At 43.5% G+C, this 19,368-nt stretch overlaps 1 protein-coding gene and 1 non-coding gene across 4 annotated transcripts in view; both read left to right on the plus strand.

Moving 5' to 3' along the window:
• The first annotated feature begins 774 nt into the window (after positions 1-774).
• KANSL2 (KAT8 regulatory NSL complex subunit 2) overlaps positions 775-19,368 on the plus strand; it is a 30,175-nt gene continuing 11,581 nt past the window's right edge. For 2 of the 3 annotated variants that reach the window (XM_030816665.1, XM_003252211.4), the window contains exons 1-7: positions 775-855; positions 1,401-1,660; positions 3,204-3,382; positions 3,889-4,003; positions 11,419-11,582; positions 14,421-14,587; positions 15,918-16,014. In XM_030816665.1, the coding sequence (XP_030672525.1) occupies positions 1,410-1,660; positions 3,204-3,382; positions 3,889-4,003; positions 11,419-11,582; positions 14,421-14,587; positions 15,918-16,014 (973 nt within the window). In that variant the 5' untranslated portion in view covers positions 775-855; positions 1,401-1,409. Of the gene's footprint in view, positions 856-976; positions 1,661-3,203; positions 3,383-3,888; positions 4,004-11,418; positions 11,583-14,420; positions 14,588-15,917; positions 16,015-19,368 lie in introns of all 3 variants that reach the window. The other variant, XM_030816663.1, reaches the window with a different exon arrangement.
• LOC115836505 lies at positions 16,114-16,250 on the plus strand. Its single transcript, XR_004031578.1, has one exon. It is a non-coding gene; the product is annotated as a small nucleolar RNA SNORA2/SNORA34 family (small nucleolar RNA).

Below are 19,368 nucleotides of genomic sequence, written 5' to 3' on the forward strand. Positions count from 1 at the left end.
AGTAAACACCCAAAAAATGTTTCTCAGTGTTCTCTACACCAAATGTTCAGTACATGTATTGAACTGTTCACAAAAGAAAGCTAAAGACTTTTTATGTGTAAACAGTGATCCTCCAGCGTCTGTCTGATTTATTTTTTTATTTTTATTTTTATTTTTGAGACGGAGTTGCGCTCTTGTTGCCCAGGCAGGAGGGCAATGGCGCGATCTCGGCTTACCGCAATCTCCGCCTCCCAGGTTCAAGGGATTCTCCTGTCTCAGCCTCCAGAGTAGCTGGGATTACAGGCGTGCACCACCACGCCCGGCTAATTTTGTATTTTTAGTGGAGACGGCGTTTCTCCATGTTGGTCAGGCTGGTCTCGAGCTCCCGACCTCAGGTGATCCGCCCGCCTCAGCCTCCCAAAGTGTTGGGATTACAGGCGTGAGCCACCGCGCCCGGCCTGTCTGTCTGATTTTATACTAGCTGTGTTCAGTGGTGAGGGAACAGCAGCCTAGGACCACAGACTGAGGGTCCAAAAGTAGCCGGAAAATGAGCCACGCTGCAAGGTGGAAAAATATCAGTAGTTGGCAACCCGCCCGGCAGCCCGCTCTCCGCCCCCTTCCCCGGCTCACTCTCCTCTTGGAGGAGTTGCTGACAGACAGTCCGTCTTAGCCACCCCAACCTCGCATTTTCTCGGCGCTCCGCCCTCCTAGACACTATAGGTAGTGGGCCTCGGCCAATGGCGACACCCTGTCGTACGAGCGATAGCCAATCAGTAGCCAGGAGTCCGGAAAGGGGCGAGGCCGATCTAGGAGCCGCTGGCGCCACCAGAGGAGTGCGAGCGGCGCAGCAGAGCGCGGCGAAGCGCAGCTCCTGAGGTAAGATGGCGGTGCTCCTTGCTCTAAGCTCTTGCAATTGGGCTGCTATTTCGCTCTTTTTGTCAGCTCAGAGCTGCTACTCCGCCTCAAAGCAGTGTCAGAGTCAGTCTCCTTCCTGCAGGCTTCCAGGAGCCAGGATCTCCGGTGACCGGAGCCGTAGGACAAAATGGCGCTCGCATGGGCTTCCGAGGCCAGGCCCAGTCGTGCGCTCTGAGGCAGGCCGGGACAAAGGCGGCGTGCGGGGAGGCGGCGTGGCCGCCGCGTGTGGCTGGTGGTGTCGCTTCCCTTCGTGCTGCAGCTGTGCGAGTCCTGAAGATACATTCAGCGTGGTGTGGTTCGGGGTGGGGCCGGGCATGGAGGGACATGCTAAAGGGAGGCAAAGCCACAAATGCCTGTGGAGACTTGGGGAGGGCGGCGGGTAGTTACGGAGCGTACCTTAGGGGAAAGACTTCTGCCTGTCGTTTGGAAACTGCCCGCGCGATCTGTGTGGAGCAGGAATTTTCGGGAAGGCTAAGGGCTTTTTGATCTTTCGTTTGACCCCGCAGGTTTTGGTTATGAACAGGATTCGGATTCACGTCTTGCCAACCAATCGGGGGAGGATCACTCCAGTGCCCAGGTCTCAGGAACCTCTGTCTTGTGCATTCACTCATCGTCCATGCTCTCAGCCTCGTCTGGAGGGGCAGGAGTTTTGCATTAAGCATATCCTTGAAGACAAGAATGCACCCTTCAAGCAGTGTAGTTATATATCGACGAAGAATGGAAAAAGATGTCCCAATGCTGCCCCAAAGCCAGAGAAGAAAGATGGGTATATATGTATAGATATATATGTAGTTTGTCTTAAAGCGAGGGGGTATGTGATATGATGCGGGCTTCAGCATAGCTGCCGCTTTTGATATCATGTCCTTGTAAATTTGGGGTTATGGTTGTATCCTTGGGAAACTGAAAAAACGGTGAAGACTGGAAAGACCCTTGAGTTGGATTACTTAGTTCACCTCTTTGGTTCTTTTCCCTTATCTGTAAAATAAAGGCATATTCTAAATTACTCTTTTTTTTTTTTTTATAAGAGAGATGGGGTCTTGCTATTTTGACCAGGCTGGTTGGTCTCAAACTCCTGGCCTCAAGGTATCTTCCTATCTCGGCCTCCCAGAGTGCTGGGATTACAGGCGTGAGCGACCGCGCCCGGCCCTAAAATTAATTTTTTTTTTTTTTTTTTGGAGACAGTCTCTCGCTTTATTCCCCAGGCTGGAGTGCAGTGGAGATCTCGGCTCACTGCAACCTCCTCCTCCCAGGTTCAAGCGATTCTCCTGCCTCCCAAGTGGCTGGGACTTAAGGCGTGCGCCGCCACGCCCGGCCAATTTTTGTACTTTTTAGTAGAGACGGTTTCACCATGTTGGCCAGGCTCGTTTTGAACTGCTGACCTCAGGTGATCCATCCGCCACGGCCTCCCGGAGTGTTGGGGTTACGGGCGTGAGCCACCGCACCTGGCCCCTAAAATTCTTAATGGAGGGGTATGTGGCTCTATTTGGCTGTCAATGAATTTTGTTAAATAACATGCAAAGTTGTATATGTGTGTATTCTTCTGTAAGAGGCTTCATAGTTTTCATCATGTATGCAAAGGTATCCATGCAAAAACATAACCTGACTAGATAATTTTTTACATATCTTGTAGTTTTAAAATTGTGTCCCTGGCTGGTCGCAGTGGCTCATGCCTGTAATCCCAGCACTTTGGGAAGCCACGGCAAGAGGATCACTTGAGGCCAGGAGTTGGAGACCAACCCAGGCAATACAGTGAGACCCCGTCTCTACAAAAGATTAAAAAATTCGCTGGGCATAGTGGTGTGGACATGTAGTCCCAGCTACTTGGGAGGCTGAGGTGGGAGGATCACTTGAGCCTGGGGGTTCCAGACCAGACTTGGCAACATAGACTTCGTTTCTACAAAAAAAACTAAAAAAAAATTTGCTGGGCACAGTGATGCATGCCTATAGTTCTAGCTACTTTGAGGCTGAGGCAGGAGAATCACTTGAACCAAGCAGTTTAAGGCTACAGTGAGCTATGATTGCACCACTGCACTTTAGCCTGGGCAACAGAGCAAGACCCAATCCCTTGCCTCAGCCTCCCAAAGTGCTGGGATTACAGGGGTGAACCACTTCATCCCGCCTGTTATTTTCCTTTAATAAAGTCAAATGAGTTGACCTTGGGCCAGTTAAATTCCTCTGACTTGCATTTTTAGAAATGAATGTAATAGTCATTTTAATTCCCTAAAAATGACTTAAAGATTAGGGACTATGAACATTCTTGAACACTTTCGAGAAGGAACTTATAAAATATTAATGTTTTGTCTCTTTAGGGTGTCCTTCTGTGCTGAACATGTCCGTAGGAATGCCCTGGCACTTCATGCTCAAATGAAGAAGACCAACCCAGGGCCTATGGGTGAAACACTCCTGTGCCAGCTGAGCTCATATGCTAAGACAGAGCTGGGGTCTCAGACTCCAGAAAGTAGTCGCAGTGAAGCCAGCCGAATACTAGGTAAGGACCTTCTCTCCTGGAATGAAGAGGGAGGAAGAAAGTTAAGGGGGAACTATTTTGGGTTAGCACAATGCCTTGAACTATTTGGCAATATTCTTAATTCATCAGCAATTTGGTGAGAATTCTGGAATTGCTTTGTTGTTTACCAATTCTTTTGAATTTGAAGTAGTGTTTGCCTAGGTTTACTTTCCTGAGTTGGTGACCATTTCTTTCATTGCTTTTTTAATGCTCAGCAGCTTTGTTAGGTAATTTCAGGAAACAGTAATTTTAAGTTGATTTTTCTGTTTGAGAGGGCATGGTTTACTCATTTATGTTGTAAGTAATCTTACTTGGGTTGTATTTTCTTAAAGCATTTTTATTTGTCAGTACGTTTGTACTAAGTGTTTTTTTTGTTTGTTTGTTTGTTTTTAAAATTTCAAGGTTTGGGTTGATAAGTAATCTAGTTTTGTGTGGTGGAGTTACAGAGGTGGGAAGTCTTAATGGCTGCTCTCCCTTCCTTGCCTCAGATGAAGACAGCTGGAGTGATGGGGAGCAGGAACCCATTACTGTGGATCAGACATGGAGAGGTGACCCTGACAGTGAAGCTGATAGCATAGACAGTGATCAAGAAGATCCCCTAAAGTAAGTTGTAACTCCACATAAGGCATTTGAAATGTAGTTAGTAGGTGGAATGTGGTGCTGCATGCTGTGTTAATAAATTAGTATCCTAGGAGGGTGGAAGACAGCTATTTGTCAGCAGTAAGAGGTTCTGTATATAAAAGTGGCATGGTTCGTTGTCATCTTGCTTCAAGGCAGGATGATTCTTTTTTAGAAGCCTTGTAATTTAAAAAAAAGTTTGAACACCAAATTCTATGTATGAGAAAGTATAGGGGAGAAAACAGAAAATTTAGACATGGGAATGTGGGAGGTGGATTGAGAAATGGTCAGACCAGTTTAGAGAAGAGAAAATGGTTGTGAATGGGTGCTTGGCCTAAACCTCAGGAATAATGTGATTGTAGTTGAATACTTCTGCAAAATGTCGTGTTTATGGGATTTATAAATTTTTAAAAGTTGTGTATTGTTTTAAATTGACAATTGTACATATTTATGGGGCACAGTGTGATGTTTGGATACTTGTAAACCTTGTGTCATGATCAAATCAAGGTAATTAGCATATTCATCAGCTCAAGCATTTAGTGTTTTTTTGTGTGTGGATTTTTTTTAAAAAGAAGAATAAAAAGGTATTCAAGAGTTTTGGTTTCATGTCTAAGAAAGAGAAACCGATTTAGAAACCCAAAAGTGATTGTATCTTAATCAGGTTTATATCTTAGTAAGCTTCTGCTCTTCACTTAACCCATCATCACCATAGGAGTTGTAGAAGCATAAAAACATTACCACTCTGGAGTCTCATATTTGTGTCTCAAGGTCTGGGTTTAGTTTTTAAAAATGTTTGCCTGCTGACTTCTGTGTGTTAACACTTTGTACTGTCAGTTTATGTAGAGGGACTGTAAATAGTGGGAGGGGTAATTTCTAGATTGACTATTGGGCTTTTGTTCTTGCAATAGCATTTTCTTCATTACTTTGGATTCTTTGGTTTATAAGAAGTCATTTAGGGTTACATTTTCTCCTGACCCTGCTTAGCTTCTGAGATCAGAGGAGGTTGGGCATGTTCCGGATGGTATGGCCATATGTTAGGGTTACGTTTTCTGAGTAGAATAATTTCATCCATTTCTATTGAGTAATCTCACTGTGGTCAACTATTCAGGAAGTACTAGTTTAGAAAGCCCATCTAAGTAGTTTGAAAGGGAATATCTGTTCTCTCGCAGGATTCTCTCACAAATAGTAACTTAAACCAACATATTCATTCCTTTTTTTTCTTTTGTGAGATGGAGTCTTGCACTGTCACCCAGGCTGGAGTGCAGTGGCACGATCTCAGTTCACTGCAACCTCCACCTCCCAGGTTCAAGCGATTCTCCTGCCTCAGCCTCCCAAGTAGCTGGGATTATAGTCACCCACCACCACACCCAGCTAATTTTTTGTATTTTTAGTAGAGATGGGGTTTCACCTTGTTGGCCAGGCTGGTCTCGAATTCCTGACCTCGTGATTCACCTGACTCCGCCTCCCAAGGTGCTGGGATTACAGGCATGAGCCATCAGGCCCAGCTTCATTCCTTTTTTTTCCATTGTGGTTCTAGATGGCCAAACTTGCTGCTTTGAAGAGATGTATGCTCTCTAGGGTTACAAAGGGAGTGTCGTTTGATGTGGTAAACACTCAGCTTAAGGTCAAGAAACTTGATTTTGTTGGTAATAATCTAGAGTGGATCAGTCTCTAGGAGGCACACACATGCTGATTTAACTTATAAGAGACTGCTGTATAAACCAAAATACCAGGTCATTTTATGAGAAATATAAAAGTGGAAAGGACTAGGCAGTTGATGTCACTCTCTCCTAGAAGAAACATGTTCAGAAGAGAAAATAAAGCCCCAAATATGGTCAGCTATTAGGCAACTAAGTATAAGGCTTTCTCGTTAATTTTCCTCAGTGAGATTATTTTTTAAAAAAATTTAGGCCCACTAAATTTATGCATTTTTAGGCATGTAAATAGAGTTGTTCAGTGTCTCCTTATGATTACATATTACTCTCCTTATATTTAATAGTATAGTAATTTAGTAGTATGTCCACTGAGTGAAATTCTTTTCATTAAGAATTTTTATCTTAGGGCACCAGTGTGTTTGTCATCAATAGGATCACTTTTTGAATCATCTAATAGTTTAACCACATTTATCTTCAATTGCTTGTTACACAAAGGGCACCTTTTATATTGTTTATGATGTTGCTAGAGACTTTATCCTAACTAGAATATTGTTGGCATAGATTTTTTAAACTTCCTGTTAGTATATATATGATTTCTCTCAAAGTAACTATTTACTCAATTGTTTTGTTAAAAGTAAGGCTTGTTTGTGGCCAGGCACAGTGACTTACGCATGTAATCCTAGCACTTTTTTTTTTTTGAACCGGAGTTTCACTCTTGTTGCCCAGGCTAGAGTGCAATGGTGCGATCTCAGCTCACTGCAACCTCCGCCTCCCGGGTTCAAATGATTTTACTGCCTCAGCCTCCCAAGTAGCTGGGATTACAGGTGCCCGCCACGATGCCCAGCTGATGTTTGTATTTTTAGTAGAGACGGGGTTTCTCCATGTTGGCAGGCTGGTCTCGAACTCCTGACCTGAAGTGATCTGCCCACCTCGGCTTCCCAAAGTGCTGGGATTACAGGGACGAACCACCGTGCCCAGTGATCCTAGCACTTTGGGAGGTCGAGGTGAGAGGATTGCTTGAGCCCAGGAGTTCGAGACCAGCCTGGGCAACATAGGGAGACACCATCTTTACGAAAGATTTAAAAATTAGCCAGACGTGGTGGTGCACGTGGTCTGTAGTCTTAGCTACTCAAGAGGCTCAGGTGGGAGGATCGCTTGAGCCTGGGAGGTTGAGGCTCTGTGATGGTGCCACTGCATTCCAGCCTGGGCAACAGAGGGAGACCCTATCTCATACACACAGAAAAAATAAATAAAAGCTTGTCTACAACATCTAATACTTAAGAAATTTTATCCTAAAGGTAATTGTTAAATCTTCATTTCCCTTTTTAAATAATAATTGTATCATATGACCTCTATAAACATCCAAAACTTGTTTGGCTGAAGGTTATTTCACATTATTGAATCTTCATCATTGTTTTCCAAATAAAGAAATTTGGAGAATGCCCTTTATAAGAGAGACTATTTAGTAGAATACAAGGTGAGACCCTCTTTTTTGAAGATGAATTCTAATAATAAAACCTTGACTTTAATTTGTGCATACCAGAGCAAGGGCAATTAGTACATAATTTTAATGTCCAGCTCTGAAAGTCTGGCACATTCATCTTTAAGTAAATGAGCCATCTGTTACATGAACCAGCAGGCATTCATTTAGTAGGTTGCTTACTGCCCCCACCAAATGATTTCTAATAACTTCTAATAGTAATGGCTTCAGATTAGCACATTTCAGTCCCAGACCATTGGTTAAATTCTCTTCTGACAGGGTGCCGTGAAATTAATTTTTTAAAACAATTTTTATTTTTCTCATTTTCAGTATTCAAAAAGTGAATTTCATTTTAACAAACTCTATATTAGGTCAAGGCCTCAGTATTTTAGGTTACAGACAGGTTAATGTAGGCATAACCCGTTTTTCTGAAGATGTAACTTAGTCACCTTGTGAAACCGTTATGTATTTTTTTTTTTTTTTTTTTTTTTTTGAGACAGAGTCTTGCTCTGTCCCCCAGGCTGGAGTGCAGTGGCGCAATCTCGGCTCACTGCAAGCTCCGCTTCCTGGGTTCACGCCATTCTCCTGCCTCAGCCTCCCGAGTAGCTGGGACTACAGGCGTCCACCACCATGCCCGGCTAATTTTTTTTTTTTTTGTATTTTTAGTAGAGACGGGGTTTCACCGTGTTAGCCAGGATGGTCTCGATCTTCTGACCTTGTGATTCGCCCGCCTCGGCCTCCCAAAGTGCTGGGATTACAAGCTTGAGCCACCGCGCCCGGCCGAAACCGTTATGTATTTATTTTTGAGATGGACTCTCGCTCTCTTGCCAGGCTGGAGCGCGGTGGCACGATCTCGGCTCACTGCAACCTTTGCCTCCTGGGTTCAAGCAATTCTTCTGCCTCAGCCTCCCTAGTAGCTGAGACTACAGGCGCACGCTGCCGTGCCTGGCTAATTTTTTTTTTTTTTCTTTTGTATTTTAGTAGAGACAGGGTTTCACCATGTTGCCCAGGCTGGTCTCAAACTCCTGAGCTCAGGCAGTATGCCCACCTCGGTCTCCCAAAGTGCTATAGAATTACAGGCTCAAGCCACCGCGCCCAGCCAACCGTTATGTATTTTTAAAGCCTTTTCACATTTTCTGATAGTCTGTTAGCTTTTGTCATTTCTGTAATTTGCTGGTTTTATTTTATTTTATTTATTTTTTAAATTTATTTTTTATTATTTAATTTAATTTTATTTAATTTTTTATTTATTTTTATTTATTTAATTTGTTTATTTTATTTATTTAATTTTTTATTTCTGGAGACAGAGTCTCGTTTTGTCGCCCAGGCTGGAGTGCAGTGGTGCGATCTCGGCTCACTGTAATCTCTGCCTGCCAGGTTCAAGTGATTCTCCTGCCTCAGCCTCCCGAATAGCTGGGATTATAGGTGCTTGCCACCATACCTGGCTAATTTTTGTATTTTTAGTAGAGAGGGGGTTTTGCCATGTTGGCCAGGCTGGTCTCGAACTCCTGACCTCAAGTGATCTACCCACCTTGGCCTTGTGCTCCACGCCCGGCCCTTTGCTGGTTTTATTAACCATGTTTTGATTTTTCTTAATTTCTTTTCACTTTTACTTCAGAATATAGTGAAGTACCTCTTACACACCGGTAATATTGGCTTTTGTTTATATTTATGAAGAAATTTTGGCAGAAATTACTTGCTGTCAGTCCTAAAGTTAATTTTATATATTCTGTGTATTTCAGTGCCTTAACAGCTAGTTTTTAAAAATAAAGCATAGGCTGGCCACAGTGGCTCATGCCTGTAATCCTAGCACTTTGGGAGGCCGAGTCAGGTGGATTGCCTGAACCCAGGAGTTTGAGACCAGCCTGGGCAACATGGTGAAACCCCATCTCTACTAAAAATACAAAAAATAAAAAAAGTAGCCAGGTGTGGTGGCACACGCTTGCAATCCCAACTACTGTGGAGGCTGAGGCACGAGAATTGCTTGAACCCAGGAGGCGGAGGTTGCAGTGAGCCAACATTGTGCCACTTCAGTGCAGCCTGGGAAACAGAGCAAGACTCTGTCTTAAAAACAAAAAAGTAATAAAGCATAATTTTTTGACTTAAAGTTAGTGTAATTTATGTGTTTTGCCTTTTCAATAAAATTTTTACTCAGTATGAAACTTAAGGTATATAGCTTGTTCTTTGTATTTATGTAATGATCAGACGGTGAATGAAACAAAATTTTTAAAATTCAAAGTTATTCTCTTATTTATTTATTTATTTATTTTTTTCTGGGACATGGTCTTGCCCTGTCACCCAGGTTGGAGTGCAGTGGCGCCATCTCAGCTCCCTGCAGCCTCCCCACTCCCAGCTCAAGTGATCCTTTCACCTCAGCCTCCTGAGTATCTGGGACTACAGGTATACACCACCGTGCCCAGCTAACTTTTGTATATTTTGTATTGACAGGGTTTTACCATGTTACAGCCCAGGCTGGTCTTGAACTCCCAGGCTCAAGCAATCTGCCTGCCTCGGCCTCCCAAAATGCTGGGATCGCAGGTGTGAGCTATCACACCTGGCCTCATCTCTTAATTTTGATTGCATAAATCAGAGCCAGAGAACAGTCTTCCACATTTTAATCCCTAGCGTAACTTTTAGAAGTTCTTTTTTTTTTTTGATTCTTTTTTTTGAGATGGAGTCTTGCTTTGTCACCCAGGCTGGAATGCAGTGGCACGATCTCGGCTCACTGCAACCTCTGCCTCCCAGGTTCAAGCAATTCTCCTGCCCCAGCCTCCCGAGTAGCTGGGATTACAGGCGCCCACCACCCTACCCGGTTGATTTTTGTGTTTTCAGTAGAGACCGGGTTTCGCCACGTTGGCCAGGCTGGTCTTGAACACCTGACCTCAGGTGATCCGCCTGCCTTGGCCTCCCAAAGTGCTAGGATTACAGGCGTGAGCCACCATGCCTGGCCAGAAATTCTTTAGTTTATAATTGGCAGCAAAGCTTAATCAAGTTGATATGGATCTGTGCCAGATCTTTGGCAATTAAGGGTTAACCTAGGGTACTGAATTTTGAGAATATTGTCAAGAAAATTAGCTGAGGACAGGGTATAGCCCATTTTGACTGGTTATTTGAGGGTCCATATGAGCTCCAATACAGGCCTATATTTTTTAAACAATTACAAATTTTGGCCGGGCGCAGTGGCTGACGCTTGAAATCCCAGCGCTTTGGGAGGCCGAGGCTGGAAGATCGATCTGAGGTCAGGAGATAAGACCAGCCTGACCAACATGGAGAAACGCCATCTCTACTAAAAATATAAAAATTAGCTGGGCATGGTGGTAGGTGCCTGTAATGCCAGCTACTTGGGAGGCTGAGACAGGAGAATTACTTGAACCTGGGAAGTGGAGGTTGCAGTGAGCCAAGGTTGTGCCACTGCACTCCAGCCTGGGTGACAGAGCAAGACTCTGTCTCAAAAAAAAAAAAAAAGAAATTATTTGATATTGGTATCTTTAGTGCTTTAATTAAAATATATTGCCAGGTGCAGTAGCTTATGCGTTTAATTCCAGCACTTTGTGAGGCTGAGGCGGGAGGATCGCTTAAACCCAGGGGTTCAAGCCTGGACAACATGGTGAAATCCCATCTCTACAAAAAATACAAAAATTAACCAAGTGGGGTGGTGCACACCTGTAGTCCCAGCTACTCGGGAGGCTGACATGGGAGGATCACTTGAGCCCAGGAAGCAAAGGTTGTAGTGAGCTGTGATTGATTGCACCACTGCACTCCATCCTGGGTGACAAGAGTGAGACCTTATCTCAAAAAAAAAAAAAAAAAAAAAAAAAAATATATATATATATATATATATATATATATATATATATATATATATATGTGAGAGATACATGTTAATGAATTGAACACTTTAAAGCTGCCCTGACTGGTAAGTGATGATTTCATATCAAAACATTAAGAATGTGGATTAATAAAAGTTTAAAGTGTTCCACATGTTCACTTTCTTTTCAACATAATGCAAATAGGTGGGAAAAATAAGACACTTCTCCTTCCCCCGTTTTGGGAAATCACAGATTAGTATTCTTTCTTGGAGATTTTCTCTTTTGTTTTATTTAATAACAACTTGAATGGTACAATGTTTTGCGAAAACATTACTATTAAGGTGATTATTTCACCACTTGTTAAATAACAAACTTAGTCTGACATCTCTGCTCTTTTAAACTTGGGTTTTATTATTATTATTTTCTTATGCTTTGCTGAATTCTGTTTTATTCCAGACATGCTGGTGTCTACACGGCAGAAGAAGTGGCCCTGATTATGCGTGAAAAGCTAATTCGTTTGCAGTCTTTGTATATTGATCAGTTTAAACGACTTCAGCATCTGCTCAAGGAGAAGAAGCGCCGGTACTTACATAATCGCAAGGTGGAACATGAAGCTCTAGGCAAGTTTTATGCCAGTTCCAACAAGCTGTTGTGGGTTTAACGTGTGAATTTGGTAGTACAGTCATGTGTCACTTAATGACGGGGATACATACGTTGTTAGGTGATTTTTGTCATTCAAACTTCATAGAGTGACTCACGCTAACGTAGGTCGTATAGCCTACAATGTACCTAGGCTGCAAACCTGTACAAGCATGTTACTGTACTGAATACTGTGGGCAGTTGTAACAGTGGTATTTGTGTACCTAAATACATCTAAACATAGAAAAGGTACAGTTAAATTATGGCATAAAAGATTTTAAAAATGGGCACTTAGCATGAATGGAGCTTGTAGGACTGGAAGTTATTTTGGGCGAGTGAGTGAGTGGTGAGTCAACAGGAAGGCCTAGCACATTATTATTTACTACTGTAGACGTTATAAGTACTGTACACTTAAGCTGTACTAAATTTATAAAAAAAGTTTCTTCAATAATAAATTAACCCTTACTGTAACTTTTTTACTTTATAAACTTTTTTTTTTTTTTTTTTTTTTTGAGATGGAGTCTCGCTCTGTCACCCAGGCTGGAGTGCAGTGGCGCCATCTTGGCTCACTGCAAGCTCCACCTCCCGGGTTCACCCCATTCTCCTGCCTCAGCCTCTCCGAGTAGCTGGGACTACAGGCGCCCGCCACCACGCCCGGCTAATTTTTTTTGTATTTTTAGTAGAGACGGGGTTTCACCATAGTCTCGATCTCCTGACCTCGTGATCCGCCCGCCTCGGCCTCCCAGAGTGCTGGGATTACAAGCGTGAGCCACCGCGCCCGGCCAACTTTTTTTTTTTTAAATTGAGACGGACACGGAGTCTCGCTCTGTTGCCCAGGCCGGAGTGCAGTGGCATGATCTCAGCTCACTGCAATCTCTGCCTCCTGGGTTCAAGCAGTTCTCCCACCTCAGCCTCCCAAGTAGCTGGGATTACAGGCACATTCCACCATGCCCAGCTAATTTTTTTATTTTTAGTAGAGAGGGGATTTTGCCATGTGGGCCAGGCTGCTCTCGGAACTCCTGACCTCAAGTGATCCCCCTACCTTGGCCTCCCAAAGTGCTGGAATTTCAGGCATGAGCCACTGCGCCTAGCCTATAAGCTTTTTTTTTAAAGAGACAGAATCTTGCTGTGTCACTCAGGCTGGAGTGCAGTAGCATGGTTCTCACTCACTGCAGCCTTCAACTTCTGGACTCGGGCTATCCTGCCTCAGCCTCCTGAGTAGCTAGGACTACAGATGCACCACCACACCCAGCTAATTTTTAAATTTTTGTAGAGACAGGGTCTCACTATGTTGCCCAGGTTAGTCTTGAACTCCTGGGCTCAAGTGATCCTCCGACCGTGGCTTCCCAAAGTGCTGGGATTGATTACAGGCATGAGCCACTGCACCTGGCCTTTATAAACTTAAAAAATTTTTTAAGAAAAACTTCTGGGCTCTGTAATAACACTTAGCTTAAAACACAAGCACACTGTACAGCTGTACAAAAATATTTTTTTATATCCCTATAAGCTTTTCTAGTTTTAATTAAAAAAAAATCCTTTTAAACTTCTGTTAAAAACTAAGATGCAAACACGTACATTAGCCTAGGCCTACATGGGCCTAGTGTCACTGTCTTTCTCCTCCACATCTTGTCCCAGTGGAAGGTCTTCAGGGACAATCTCGTGCAGTGAGCTGTCATCTCATGATAACAATGTCTTCTGCAATACTTTCTGAGAGACCTGCCTGAGGCTGTTTTACATTTAACTTTTTTTTTTAATAAATAGAGTGGAGTACATTCTAAGGACAAATATAGTAAATATATAAACCAGTAACACAGTTGTTTATTATCGAGTATTAGGTACTGTGCATAATTGTAGGTGCTGGATTTTTTTTTTTTTTTTTTTTTTTGTGATGTAGTCTCACTCTGTCGCCAGGCTGGAGTGCAGTGTGTGATGTTGGCTCACTGCATCCTCCACCTCCCGGGTTCAAGCGATTCTCCTGCCTCAGCCTCCTGAGTAACTGGGACTATAGGCGCGTGCCACCACGCCCAGCTAATTTTTGTATTTTTAGTAGAGATGGGGTTTCACCATGTTGGCCAGGATGGTCTCAATCTCCTGATCTGGTGATCTGCCCGCCTTGGGCTCCCAAAAAGTGCTGGGATTACAGGTGTGAGCCACTGTGTCCAGCCTATGCTAGACTTTTATATAACTGGCAGTGCAGTAGGTTTGGTCACCAGCATCACCACAAATGTTTGGGTTGAACTATGATGTCACTAGGCAATAAAAATTTTTCAGCTTTGGCCGGGCGCGGTGGCTCACGCCTGTAATTCCAGCACTTTGGGAGGCCGAGGCAGGTGGATCACGAGGTCAGGAGATCGAGACCACGATGAAACCCCGTCTCTACTAAAAATACAAAAAAAAAAAAAAAATTAGCCGGGCGTGGTGGCGGGCGCCTATAGTCCCAGCTACTCAGGAGGCTGAGGCAGGAGAATGGCGTGAACCTGGGAGGCGGAACTTGCAGTGAGCCAAGAGTGCGCCACTGCACTCCAGCCTGGGCAACAGAGCGAGACTCCATCTCAAAAAAAAAGAAAAAAGAATTTTTCAGCTTTGTTATAATCTTACGGGACCACCATAGTATATATGGTCCATGATTGATTAAAAAGTGGTTATGTAGTACATGACTATAATTAGATTTATTTCTGTCTTGGTACCTGGATTGGGAGCTCATTTGCTTTTGAAACTGCCTATCTTATGCCCAAAGATTTTCCTGTTTACTTGTTGACTTGGAGAAGTAACCTTGATGGATTGCTTGGCAAATAACATCTTGACTCTTGTAACTTTAGGCAGTAGTCTCCTGACTGGCCCAGAGGGACTTTTGGCCAAAGAACGAGAGAACTTAAAGCGATTAAAATGTCTGCGTCGATACCGCCAGCGCTATGGAGTGGAAGCCTTACTGCATAGGCAGTTGAAGGAACGGAGAATGCTGGCCACAGATGGTGCCGCCCAACAGGTAATTTGTGTGTATACCTTTAAGGTATATATGTTCACTTTATTTATTGTTTTTATTTTTTCGAGACGGAGTCTCGCACTGTCACTCGGGCTGGAGTGCAGTGGTGCAGTGGTGCAATCTCGGCTCACTGAGATCTCTCAACCTCTGCCTCCCAGTTTCAAGCGATTCTCCTGCCTCAGCCTCCTGAGTAGCTGGGATTACAGGCGCCCACCACCACGCGCCCCGCTAATTTTTTTGTATTTTTAGTAGAGATGGGGTTTCACTATGTTGGCCAGGCTGGTCTCCACTGCCTGACCTCGTGATCTACCCCCCTTGGCCTCCCAAAGTGTTGGGATTGCAGACATGAGCCACCGTGCCTGGTCATGTTCACTTTATTTACAAAATTAGAGTAATTGCCAAAACATTATGTCCAGTCTTTTTTTGAGACAGAGTTTCAATCTTGTTGCCCAGGCTGGAGTGCAATGGCACCGTCTTGGCTCACCGCAGCATCCACCTCCCGGGTTCAAGCGATTCTCCTCCCTCAGCCTCCTGAGTAGCTGGGATTACAGGCATGTGCCACCATGTCTGGCTAATTTTGTATTTTTAGTAGAGACAGGGTTTCTCCATGTTGGTCAGGCTGGTCTTGAACTCCCTATGTCCAGTCTTGGATCTGAAATTGACTTTTTGCACTTGGGTTATAGTGAAAGCACTTAGCTTGAAGTCAGGAGACATGGATTCTAGTCTGAGTCCCCACTGACCAGCTCTATGTCTGCACAGTTAGCTTAACTTTTCTGGGCCTCAGTATTCTCATCTGCATATTGAGTAGTTGGGAAAAGTTTCTAAGTCCTTGGTTCAGATATTCTTCAGTTCAGAAATAAGCACAGGTTAAGCCTAAACTGCTTGGGAATCTTGTTTTAAAAGGTGGGAAGGTAGAATAGGAGCAATTGAATGTCAGGAAGTAAGGTTAATAGGAAGAAGAGTTAAGTGATCATTCTTAAATTTGTTTTTCAAACCCTTGGTCTCTGTTTCAGTAAGAGTAATTTTGTTTCATTTGTTGAGATTCCACTTAAGGCTACAATTTCAAAGAGTTCTGTTGGTAAAAGACAAAATTTGTGTTCATTAGGCTATATCACAGTTTTAGAATATGGAGAGGTGTATTTGGGATTAAGGTTGACTCATTTATACACTAGGTTTTAAAGTTTTTTGTCTTTTGCATAATATTAGTGAATCTATTTTTGTTAAATGTTGAATTTCTAGCCTTTAGGATGTGCTTTTCTTATATAATTATTTTCATCGTAATTGTTTGTTTGTTCTTTTGTGGGTCTATTTTATCTGTCTTTTTCCATTTTAGGCCCATACCACTCGTTCCAGTCAGAGGTGCTTGGCCTTTGTGGATGATGTTCGTTGTTCCAATCAGTCTCTTCCAATGACCAGACACTGCCTTACCCGTATCTTTTTACTCTGCCCGTTAAGGCTGTGATTTGCTAGTTTGAAGACTACTGGGAATCTCTGTGCTAGTTTGCTTAACTGAAGGATTTTGTTTTCCTTTGGCCCTGAATCAAGGCCAGCAGTTTGCTGAAGCTGTTGGTTTCAAGCAGGAGCCTAAAGAATTGTCTTTCTGTGGTCTGTTGGCCATTTCATAACTTCGGAAATGTAATGGTCAATTCATTAGAAAGAAACATGAGTCATTTTTCATAGATGTGGGCTAATATTTATTTATAGTCTTAATACTTGGGTCCCAAAATATACATAAGATATTTGTAATTGTCTCAAGGTTTCTGATTTAACTTGCTTATTAGAATCCTAATGCTGTTAAATCTAATTATAAACTTAAAAAATTACTGTGGGTTTTCCACCCCAATTGAAAGGATGATTTTGCACTGTGAACTTCTTGTATTATCCTTTTGTGTGGTTAAGGCCCTCACTTCTATATTTTATTTTATTTTTTTTTGGAGATGGAGTTTTGCTCTTGTCTCCCAGGCTGGAGTGCAATGGCGTGATCTCGGCTCACTGCAACCTCCACCTCACTGCAACCTCCGCCTCCCGAGTTCAAGTGATTCTCCGAGTAGCTGGGATTACAGGCACGTATCGCAACACCCGGCTAATGTTTGTATTATTAGTAGAGATGGGGTTTCACCATGTTGGCCAGGCTGGTCTCGAACTCCTGACCTCAGGTGATCCACCCGCCTTGGCTTCCCGGAATGCTGGGATTACAGGAATGAGCCACCGTGCCCGGCTTTTTTTTTTTTAATTTTTTTTTTTTTGAGACAGGGTCTCACACTGTTATCCAGGCTGGAGTGCAGTGGCTCAGTCATAGCTCACTGTAGCCTTAACTCCTGGGTCAAGCAATTCTCCCACCTCAGCCTTCTGAATAGCTGGGACTATGTATGTGTGCCACCATGCCTGGCTAATTATTTTATTTTATTATTAATTATATTTTTTGAGACAGAGTCTCACTCTGTCGCCCAGGCTGAAGTGCAGTGGTGTGATCTCGGCTCACTGCAACCTCCACCTCCACCTCCTGGGTTCAAGCAATTCTTGTGCGTCATCCTCTTGAGTAGCTGGGACTACAGGCGCGTGCCACCACACCTGGCTAATTTTTGTATTTTTAGTGGAGACGGGGTTTTACCATGTTGGCCAGGTTGGTCTCAAATTCCTGACCTCAAGTGATCTGCCTGCCTTGGCCTCCCGAATTGCTGGGATTACAGGTGTGAGCCACTGCACCTGGCCAATTTTTTTTTTTGTTGTTTTTTGTAGAGACAATTTTCAATATGTTGCCCAGGCTGGTCTCAAACTGCTGGGCTTAAGCAATCTGCCAGTCCTTTCCTCCCCAAATGCTGGGCTTACAGTCATGAGCCACTGTACCTGGCCTTTATAAACTTAAAAAAGAAACTTGACTCTTTAAAAAGTTTTCTTTTTTTAATTTTTTTGAGACAGAGTCTTACTCTGTTGCCCACGTTGGAGTGCAGTGGCATGATGATGGCTCACTGCCGTGATCTGCTGGGCTTAAACGATCTTCCCACCTTAGCCACCAGAGTAGCTGGGACTACAGGCATGTGCTACCATGTCCAGCTAATTTTGTTTAAGTTTTGTAGAGAGGATGTGTCACTGTGTTGCCCAGGCTGGTCTTGAACTTCTGAGCTCATGTGATCCTCCCGCCTCAGTCTCCCAAAGTGCTAGGATTACAGGTGTGAGCCACCATGCCCAGTCTCTTGACTCTTGTAATAACACTTAGTCACTGTGCCTGGCCTCTAACTTGCATACTTTAAACATCATTCGAATTAGAAGTTTACCATTTCCAAAAATGAGATGCATTTTTTTTCCTTCTTTTCAATTAATTTGCCTTTGAACCATCATAATGTCTCTTGATTCTGTTAAAGGACTACATTTGGCATTGGGCCTTCAAACCTTTTTGAGTTGTTGATTGAATTGTGAAAGTGCTTATTGTAGGCATTGAGAAAAATTTCGAAGTAAAAGCACTTGTTAATTAAATAGGATTGCTGGATTTCATTTGCTTGGCAAGCAATGCCAAATATTTGGAAATTAAAACTTATTTTCTTTATTTGTTTGTTTTTTTTTTTTTTGAGACGGAGTCTGACTGTCACCCAGGCTGGAGTGCAGTACCGCGATCTGAGCTTGCTGCAACCTCCACCTCCCCGGGTACAAGCGATTCTCCTGCCTCAGCCTCCCAAGTAGCTGGGATTTCAGATGCCTGCCACCGTGCCCAGCTAATTTTTGTATTTTTAGTAGAGACAGCGTTTCACTGTGTTAGCCAGGATGGTCTCGATCTCCTGACCTTGTGATCTGCCCGCCTTGGCCTCCCAAATGCTGGGATTACAGGCATGAGCCACCACGCCCGGCCACTTAATTTTCTTTAGTAGGAAGAGGAGAAGGAGAACCTCTTCTTAGTCTTTTGATGGGAAGCTGATTTTTATTTTGCTTATTAAATATTTTACTAATTTATTAATTACAACATGTCTGATAAGAGATTATTGTTCTTAATATATAAAATGGTTGTGCAAAGCAATGAAAAACTAAAGATAAACCCTTACAGCCTGGACAATACAGTGAGACCTCATCTCTAAAGAAAAAGAAGAAAGAAAAATTATCTGGTCATGATGGCATGTGACTGTAGTCCTAGCTACCTGGGAGGATTTTTTGAGCCTAGGAGTTTGAAGCTGAAGTGAGTTAGGATCATGCCACTGCATTCTATCTTGGGTGACAGAGCAAGACCCTGTCTCTCAAAAAAATAAAAATAAAAAAAAAGCCGGGCGCAGTGGCTCACGCCTGTAATTCCAGCACTGTGGGGGGCCAAGATGGGTGGATCACGAGGTCAGGAGTTCAAGACCAGCCTGGCCAAGATGGTGAAACCTCATCTCTAGTAAAAATGCAAAAAAAATTAGCCAGGCATGGTGGCAGGTGCCTGTAATCCTAGCTACTCGGGAGGCTGAGGCAGATAATTGCTTGAACTCGGGAAGCAGAGGTTGCAGTGAGAGGAGATCACGCCACTGCACTCCAGCCTGGGCAACAGAGTGAGACTCCGTCTGAAAAAAAAAAAAAAAAAAAAAAACGGCCTGGTGCGGTGGCTCACGCCTGTAATCCCAGCACTGTGGGAGGCCGAGGCAGGCAGATCACGGGGTCAGGAGGTTGAGACCATCCTGGCTAACACGGTGAAAACACATCTCTACTAAAAGTACAAAAATTAGCTGGGTGTGGTGGTTGGCGCCTGTAGTCCCAGCTACTCAGGAGGCTGAGGCAGGAGAATGGCATGAACCTGGGAGGCGAAGCTTGCAGTGAGCTGA

This window comes from Nomascus leucogenys, chromosome 8 (assembly GCF_006542625.1).
Source record: "Nomascus leucogenys isolate Asia chromosome 8, Asia_NLE_v1, whole genome shotgun sequence".
Taxonomy (NCBI): domain Eukaryota; kingdom Metazoa; phylum Chordata; class Mammalia; order Primates; family Hylobatidae; genus Nomascus; species Nomascus leucogenys.